This window comes from Rhinoraja longicauda, chromosome 40, assembly GCF_053455715.1.
Source record: "Rhinoraja longicauda isolate Sanriku21f chromosome 40, sRhiLon1.1, whole genome shotgun sequence".
Taxonomy (NCBI): domain Eukaryota; kingdom Metazoa; phylum Chordata; class Chondrichthyes; order Rajiformes; family Arhynchobatidae; genus Rhinoraja; species Rhinoraja longicauda.
Window position 1 is genome coordinate 7,589,125 of NC_135992.1, and position 9,280 is coordinate 7,598,404.

The following is a 9,280-nucleotide window of genomic DNA, read 5'->3' on the forward strand; positions in this document are numbered from 1 at the left end:
GAGAACTCAGCTGGAGAGAAGGAATGGTTGACGTTTCAGGTCGAGACTCTTCTTCAGACTAGTCAGGGGGGAATGGGAACAAGAGGTGTGGACGGCGATGTAGAGAGACGTAGAACAAATGAACGGACGATATGTAAGAAAGGAACGATGGTAAAGGAAACAGGCCGTTGTTAGACAATAGGTGCAGGAGGAGGCCATTCGGCCCTTCGAGCCTGTACGCACCGCCATTCAATGTGATCATGGCTGATCATTCTCAATCAGTATCCCATTCCTGCCTTCTCCCCATACACCCTGACTCCGCTATCCTTAAGAGCTCTATCCAGCTCTCTCTTGAATGCATTCAGAGAATTGGCCTCCACTGCCTTCTGAGGCAGAGAATTCCACAGATTCACAACTCTGTTTGCTAGGTGTGAACGGGAACCTGGTGCGACTTGGGTGGGGGAGGGATGGAGAGAGATGGAGTGTAGGGGTTACTTGAAGTTAGAGAAGTCAATGTTCATACCGCTGGGTTGCAAGCTGCCCAAGTGAAATGTGAGATGCTGTTCCTCCAATATGCGATTAGCCTGATTCTGACAATGGAGGCGGCTGAGGATAGAAAAGTCAGTGTGGGAATGGGAGGGGGAATTAAACAGTTTGGCAACTGGGAGCTCAGGTTGGTTCTGGGGCAATTTACAATTGTACCAAAGCCATTTAACCTACACACCTGCCCGTCATTGGAGTGTGGGAGGAAACCGGAGCGCCGGAGAAAACCCACGCGGGTCACGGGGAGAACGTACAAACTCCGTACAGACAGCACCCGCAGTTAGGATCGAACCCGGGTCTCTGGCGCTGCGAGGCAGCAACTCTACCGCTTTCTTGTTGAGGAAAATAACCAATAATTTTTTTGAATTTTTTTGTTCCAGATGCAATGGGCAGTGAAATCAGCTTGGGAATCCAGATGACAAACCAAAAGCAAGATGGCCGACACTGACATTGGCCAAGTCTCGAAGGGCAACTCGACCACCAACACGTCCCTCCAAAACCAGGAGAACCTAAACCAGGTGCTGGTCACGTCACTGCTGGGGGCCACGCTGGGCACCATGTGCATCTTTGGCATCGTGGGCAACATCTACACCCTGGTGGTCACCGCCCGGTCGATGAGGTCCACCAGCTCCATGTGCGTCTACATCTCCAACCTGGCCCTGGCCGACCTGCTCTACCTGTGCACCATTCCCTTCGTGGTCTGCACCTACTTTGCCCGGGACTGGTACTTCGAGGAGTTGGGCTGCCGGCTACTCTTCAGCTTGGACCTCCTGACCATGCACGCCAGCATTTTCATCCTCACCGTCATGAGCGTGGAGAGGTACCGGGCAGTGGCGTCGCCCCTGGACCCAGGCCGCTCAACAAGATGCAGGAGGTCGGTGGCCGGCGTGGTGTGGCTACTGTCCTGCCTCCTCAGCCTGCCCATGATGGTCATGATACATCTACGGGAGAGCCCGGACAAGGCCGGGGTCCCACGGAGGATCTGCCACGTGTCGTGGAAGCGCGGCTCCTACAAGGTCTACCTCACCATTCTATTCAACACCAGCATCTTGGCCCCGGGCCTGATCATCGGTTACCTGTACGCCCGCCTGGGACGTGTCTACTGGTTCTCTGGGAGATTGAATCTCCAGAGGAGGAACGCCAACTTGAAGCAGAAGGTCTTGTACATGATCTTCAGCATCATCGTGGCTTACTGGGCCTGCTTCGTGCCCTTCTGGTCGTGGCAACTGGCTAAGCTGTACCACCGCGGCCCACTGGGCTTGTCGCCGGCAGCCCACACCTACGTCAACTTCTTCGTCACCTGCCTGACCTACAGCAACAGCTGCATCAACCCCTTCCTCTACACCCTGCTCTCCAAGAACTACAAGGAGTCGGCAGCGAGGCGCAGGAGGGGCTCGGCGGGGAGGGTCACCTTCTCCAGGGGGGGCCGGGGGAGTCCGGGGACCGTGAGCTCAGCCGCCCTCAAAGCAAGAGAGGAGGGGGGTCCTCGATGAGGTCCATCACCAACCTGGATGCCCCTTCAGCGTTGGACTGGGAGAAGGCGGGGAGAATGGGGTTGAAAAAGATAGTCCAGCCATGAACGATTGAATGGCAGAGCAGACTCGATGGGCCGAGTGGTGCTCCAATGACTTAAAACTTCGTTACAGCACCGCAGTCGCTACACACAACTTTGGTTCACACGTTGAAAAAGGAGATGCACAATTAGAGAGGGAGGGGGATGGATGCCAACAGTGAGAGCAGGGCAAGACACAGAAAGCTAGAGTAACTCAGCGGGTCAGGCAGCACCTCTGGAGAACACGGATAGGTAACATTTCAAATCTGGGCCCTTCTTCATTTCTTAATCAGAGCAGACCAGTCCCAGAAGAAAATCATAAGCAACCAGCCTTGGGGAGTGGGGGTGTGAGGGTGCTAGACCACACCCCCCCCCCCCCCCCCCACCCACCCATGTCTGCAGCGTTTCTGTGTTACTAGCAGCAGGGGGTGCAGGTGGTCTACCCAACTATTTCTGTTGTGTTTTGTTCACCAACGCCGGGCTTTCCCACGAAATGGCGCAGAAAACACCTCCCACTCGTCTGTGTGGGAAACAGTATGTTCGAATCTTGTTTTCGAAGGCTACGGAATGGTGTTGCTGCTAATTTCGCTGATAACTCCAGTTTGTATTTTGGCTGAAATTGTCTGTTTAACCCGTACGCCACACCCCGACAGTAGGGTTGCCAACTGTCCCGTATTAGCCGGGACATCCCGTAATTTTGGACTGAGTTGGTTTGTCCCGTATTAGTAGTGGTTGCCAACTATCTCACTCCCCAAATAAGGGACAAAGGGTGACGTCTCCGCCCCGCGCCCCAGGTGACCTCACCCAGCCAGCGGCCACATGCTCCCGCTCCACCAATGGCGGCCGCCATTGGTGGAGCGGGAGCACGTGGCCGCTGGCTGGGTGAGGTCACGTGGGGCGCGGGGCGGTGACGTCACCCTTTGTCCCGTATTTGGGAGTGAGGAAGTTGGCAACCCTGTACACCCGGTGGACCGAGGGCCTATTTCCATGTTGTATCTCCAAACTAAACTAAACTTGGACAGGATTACACAGCATGGAAAGTCACTCCACCAAATGGTTTATCCTGCATTGTTCCCCCTCATTTTCTACCATTACCCCTTTCCTTTTACTCCCTTCCCCCCACCCCCCACCCCCCACCCCCCTCACCTTTCCCTTAAGCCCACCCCTGCACCAGTCCCTGTGGCAGCTTATCTTACACCCTCTGCTGATAATAGTTTCTCCCATCCACACCTCACGCTGCCTCGGCAAGACCAGCAGCATAATCAAGGACCAGTCTCACCCCGGTCGCTCCCTCTTCTCCCCTCTCCCATCAGGCAAGAGGAGAAAACGTACACCACAAGTGTGAAAACGTACACCTAACAGAGGTTGCGTAGCAACCCGCCTCCCAGCCCGGGCGGCCGCCATTGGTGGAGCGGGAGCACGTGGCCGCTGGCTGGGCGAGGTCATGCGGTGACGTCACCTTGTCTCGTATGTGGGAGTGAGATAGTTGGCACCCCTACATCCCATCTACCTCATTGAGGATCTTTGAAGTATTTTTTAATCGGACTTTATCTTGTACTAAATGCTGTACCCTTTATCATTTATCTGTGCAGTGTGGACGGCTTGATTTTAATCATGTGTAGTCTTTGACTGGTTAGCACACAAGCAAAAGCTTTTCACTATAAACTAAGCTAAACTAACTTGGGCCTATGGTTCTGGTTATCTGGGGAGCTCCAAATATGGCAGAGAATTCCAACGTTCTTGCTCTGCTATTGAGCTCCAGTAATAGGATTACATCAACAGTAGACTGGGAGAGTCTAGGACCAGAGGGCGCAGCCTCAGAATATAAGGACGTAGCTTTAGAATGGAGATGAGGATGAATTTCTTTAGCCGGAGGTTGATGACTCTGAAATTCATTGGCGCAAATGATGGTGGAGACCAAGTCAGTGGGTATTTTTAAAGCGGAGATTGATACATTCGTGATTAGCAAGGGCGCCAAAAGTTACGAGGTATGGTATGGTACTTTATCTGCCACATGTACAGCGAAATTCATTTTTGTATACAGTTCAGTACAAGCATCACTAAACATGAGCACTTAGATATTAGATAAGCATCTCAGATACAGTACAAGTGTACAGTAGCAGTAGTACACCGAGACAGTATAGAGTCACCAGTTTGGCACCATTTTCAAGTCCCAGTTGTTGTAAGGGCAGGGTTCTTGACCTGACCGTGAAGGCCCATTACCATGGCGACGTTGCAGGGTCGGCCTGGCCAAGCGTAGCCGTGGTGTCCACCGCCACTGCTCCACCGCTGTAGGCCATGTCCGGTCCACATGCTCGGCCCCTTGGAGCGGCGCTCGGTCCACCCAAGCCCCAGGCTGCAGCAGGGCCTCCAGCGGCCCACTCCCCCGTCGAGGCCATGCACCCCTTCAGCCCACTGAGTCCACGCCGGACAGCTTTTAAAAAGCATTTAGACAGGTACATGGATAGGACAGGTTTAGAGCGATGTGGGCCAAACGCAGGCAGGTGGGAGTAGAGTGGATGGGATGTTGGTAAGCATGGGCAAGTTGGGCCGAAGGGCCTGTTTCCATGCTGTATGACTCTAGGACCATCGATCACCTGTTCACACTAGTTCGATGTGATCCTGGCGGCACGGTGGCGCCAATGGTGTACGATCTCCCCATGACCCGTGTGGGTTTACTCCGAGATCTTCGGTTTCCTCCCACATTCTAAAGACGTACATGATAGTAGATTAGTAGATTAATTAGTAGATTAGTAGATTAATTAGTAGATTAATTTGTTTGGTGTCTGTAAATTGTCCCATGTGTGTGTGTGTAGGATAGTTTTAATGTGCGGAGGTCGCTGGTTGGTGCGGACTCGGTGGGCCGAAGGGCCTGTTTCCACACTGTATATCGAACCTAAACTAATCCTCACACTTTCGTATCCACACTGGGGGCGATTTACAGAAGCCAATTAACCTGCAAACCTGCGTGTCTTTGGGATGTGGGAGGAAACCGGAGCACCCGGTAGAAACCCATCCGGTCACAGTGAGAACGTACACTCTCCAGACACGGACAGCACCTGTAGTCACGATCGAACCGGGGTCTCTGGCGCTGTGAGGCAGCGACTCTACCCCTGCCCCACCGTCCCCAAAGGTGGGTGTGATCCATGGCAGAGTGTACCCCGTTGAAAGATTTAACAGCTGTTTTAGCTTCGTCAAACTTTGAAGCGAAAATCCAATAGAGCTGCTGTGCGGCACGGTGGCGCAGCGTGGGAGTTGCTGCCTCACAGCGCCAGAGACCCGGATTTGATCCTGACTACGGGTGCTTGTCTGTACGGGGTTTGTACGTTCTCCCCGTGACCTGTGTGCGTTTTCTCCGGGTGCTCCGGTTTCCTCCCACGCTCCAAAGACATATGGGTTTGTAGGTTAACTGGCTTCAGTAAAAAACAATTATAAATTGTCCCTCGAGTGTAGGATAGTGCGAGCGTGCGGGGACCACGGACTCTGTGGGCCGACGGGCCTGTTTCCTCGCTGTAGCTCTAAACTAAAGCTGACATCAGCGTTGTTCAGAAGTACAATGCCCTGAGCTGGCAGCCAAGTGTGGAGAGAATGAGAATCTTCCAAGTAAATTCGAGATTCCTCCTTGTACCTTGAAATGTCGAGGGAGGAAGCACTTCAGGGGGAAGCCATCAGATTTATTGGATTTGCTGGTTTAATTGCAATTTTCACACAAGTCCTAAAAGATGAGGGGTTCCTCAATGGGCAGCTTCTTGTGCAGCTTATCACTCTGTCGATGGTTAGCAGCGTGCAGATGATGTTCCCATTTACACCCTCATGCCAAAACCCTGGCCCCATGGCAAAGATCCAACGGCTAGTGAAGCGAGCTACACTACAAATACGTGACGTGACAAATAGTTCATATTCGGAGTATTGTGAGCAGTTTTGGGCTCCACTGGAAATCATGGCTCCACTGCGAAATCTCCTCAAGGTATACCTACTTTGAAGAGGTTCTCCACTGCTCTCTATCTCTCGTTTCCCTCTCCCCTCACTCTCAGTCTGAGGAAGGGTCTCGACCCGAAACGTCACCTATTCCTTTTCTCCAGAGATGCTGCCTGACCCGCTGAGTTACTCCAGGTTTTGGTGTTTATTGAAGGATTAGTTTAGTTTAGAGATGCAGTTCGGAAACAGCCCTTTCGGCCCACCGAGTCCGTGCCGACCAGCGAACCCCACACACCTACACTATTCCGCACACACTAGGAACAATTTACAACTGTACCAAACCAATTAATCTACAAACCTGTCCGTCTTTGGAGTGTGGGAGGAAACTGGAAAATTCCGGAGAAAATAGTGGTAGGGTTGCTGCCATACAGCGCAAGAGACCAGGGTTTGATCCTGACTACGGGTGCTGTCTGTACGGAGTTTGTACGTTCTCCCCGTGACCTGCCTGGGTTTTCTCTGAGATCTTCGGTTTCCTCCCACGCTCCAAAGACGTGCAGGTTTGTATGTTGATCGGCTTGGTATAATTGTATAAATGTAAGATTGTCCCTAGTGTGTGTAGGATAGAGTTAGTGTGCGTGGATCGCTGGTCGGTGTGGACACGGTGGGCCGAATGGCCTGTTTCCGCACTGTATCTCTAAACTAAACAGAATTAAACCAGTATTGTGGCTACTCGTTAACGCCCGAGCTGGTTTGCAACTGCTCTGTGCACAACTAGTTTTCCTTGCAGCTCAGCCGAATGGAAAGAGTGACATCTAGTGTAGCAGTGAATACCTGCAATGTAGCCTCACCCTCCCTGGTTCATGTTGTGCTGGAGATGGCATCAATTGAATTGAATTGAATAAATTTTATTAGCCAAGTATGTATACATACAAGGAATGTGCCTTGTTGCTCCGCTCGCAAGTAAAACAATTAAGAATAAAGCATTATAATGCTTTATTGAAGAATTATAATGCTTTATTGGAGAATGAAATAAAATACCAGAGCAAAAGGAGGCTGCAGACTTTTGGTTGCTGAGCAGAGCCACTGCTCGTGAAAAAAGCAGTTTTTATGTCTGGCTGTGGCCAAACATCAACCATTCACAATGCTGAGATATCACTGCAAGCTCTCCTGAATGATAATAGTCAGGCCAGTTTGTGTCACGCTGGAGCAAGGTGTAACTTCAGTGCCCTGAATCTCCGTCCTAAACCACGATTAACCTCATTACAGGAACTTGGCACGGCTTACAAAGAAACTACGATTTGTCCTTTTGCAGAGCGTTTGTCGGCACTGGACCTGTACTCGCTGGAGTTTAGAAGAATAAGGGGGGGGGGGGGGATCTAATTGAAACATACAGAATAGTGAAAGGCTTGGATAGAGTGGATGTGGGAGAGTCTAGAACTAGAGGCCATAGCCTCAAAATGAAAGGACGTTCTTTTAGGAAGATGAGGAGAAATTTATTTCGTCAGAGGGTGCTGAATCTGTGGAATTCTTTGCCACAGACTGCTGTTGAGGCCAAGTCAGTGGATATTTTTAATGGTTTAATTCTCCTCCTGTGGTCTGAATAGCATTGAAACAAAGACCAAATGCATGGAACCATCTTTTTTTTAAAATCCAGGTTGCAAAATAACGTGGGACCAATGTGGAGCATTAACACCATTGTGGTTGATTGGGCAAGCTGGCCAATTTTGTCATAGATAGCTTCACAGTGAGGGTCATAGAGAGAGTCATAGCGTGAATCATAGAACACGTCAGAGTTATAGAGGGTCATGGAGAGAGTCGTAGAGAGAGTCATGGAGAGAGTCCTAGAGAGGGTCATAGAGATGTAGAAATAGTTATAGAGGGTCATGGATAGAGTCATGGAGAGAGACATAGAGAAACATAGGGCGGCACGGCGGCACAGCGGTAGAGCTGCTGCCTTACATCAAATGCAGCGCCAGAGACCCGGGTTCGATCCCGACTACGGGCGCTGCCTGTACAGAGTTTGTACATTCTTCCCGTGACCTGCGTGGGTTTCCTCCGAGATCTTCAGTTTCCTCCCACACTCCAAAGACGTGCAGGTTTGTAGGTTAATTGGCTTGGTAAATGTAAAAATTGTTCCTAGTGGGTGTAGGATGGTGTTAGTGTGCGGGGATCGCTGGTCGGCGCGGACCCGGTGGGCCGAAAGGGCCTGTTTCCGCGCTGTATCTCTAAAAACTAAAGAGTCAGGGTCATAGAGAGAGAGTCAGAGTGTCAGAGAAAGGGATATTGTTTATAGTTCTGTCTAGGTTCTTATCAGTTGTAACCTTGAGTGCATAAGCTGTCCTTTGTATTCAGACATGTTTTCAAGCAGATAACTTAAAAAAAATAAACTAACCCCATCAATTCTCGGCAAACCCCTAGAGTGCTCTATTATTTTCCTTCACAGGTCGATACGATGGTAAAGAATGCATATGCGTTTGACAGCACTGGGCCTGTACTCACTGGAGAAGGGGGGGGGGGGGACACCTCATTGAAACTTACTGAATAGTGAAGGGCTTGGATAATAGAGTTGATGTGGAGAGGATGTTTCCACGGGTGGGAGAGTCTGGAACCAGAGGTAACAGCCTCAGAATAAAAGGGCGTACCTTCAGAATGGAGATGAGAAGAAATTTATTTAGTCAAAGGGTGGTGAATATGTGGAATTCAGTGAGATAGAGGTCTATGGATAGGGAAAAAAACTGCAGATGCTGGTTTAAATCGAAGATAGACACAAAATGCTGGAGTAACTCAGCGGGTCAGGCAGTATCTCTGGAGAAGGGTCTGAAGTAGAGTCTCGACCCGAAACATCACCCATTCCTTCTCTCCAGAGATGCTGCCTGACCTGCTGAGTTACTCCAGCATTTTGTGTCTACCTTAGAGGTCTATGGAGGCAAAGTCAGTGGATATTTTTAAGGCAGATAGATATATATTTGATTAGTACGGGTGTCAGGGGTTATGGGGAGAAGGCAGGAGAATTGGGTTAAGAGGGGGAGATAAATCAGCCATGGTTGAATGGCGGAGTGGACTTGATGGGCAGAATGGCCTAATTCTGCTCCTATCACTTATGAACATGAACATATGTTCCCCTGACCCTCACTCAGTCTGAAGGGTCTCGACCTGAAACTGCTCACCAGAGATGCTGCCTGACCCGCTGAGTTCCTCCAGCACTTTGTGTCTATCTTCGGCGTAAACAAGAAACCTGCAGTTCCTTCCTCCCCAGCGTAAACAAGCAGGTTCTCACTGAGTACACGT

The 9,280-nt window shown here is 50.6% G+C and overlaps 1 protein-coding gene across 1 annotated transcript; it reads left to right on the forward strand.

Moving 5' to 3' along the window:
* The first annotated feature begins 956 nt into the window (after positions 1-956).
* On the forward strand, positions 957-2,015 carry LOC144611392 (urotensin-2 receptor-like). Its single transcript, XM_078430463.1, has one exon. It carries the CDS (start codon positions 957-959, stop codon positions 2,013-2,015), a length of 1,059 nt encoding a protein of 352 aa, XP_078286589.1.
* Positions 2,016-9,280: the final 7,265 nt, after the last annotated feature.

What these genes read in the sequence shown, in the direction of transcription:
- LOC144611392 (XM_078430463.1), top strand. Translation starts at nt 957, where the DNA reads ATGGCCGACACTGACATTGGCCAAGTCTCGAAGGGCAACTCGACCACC.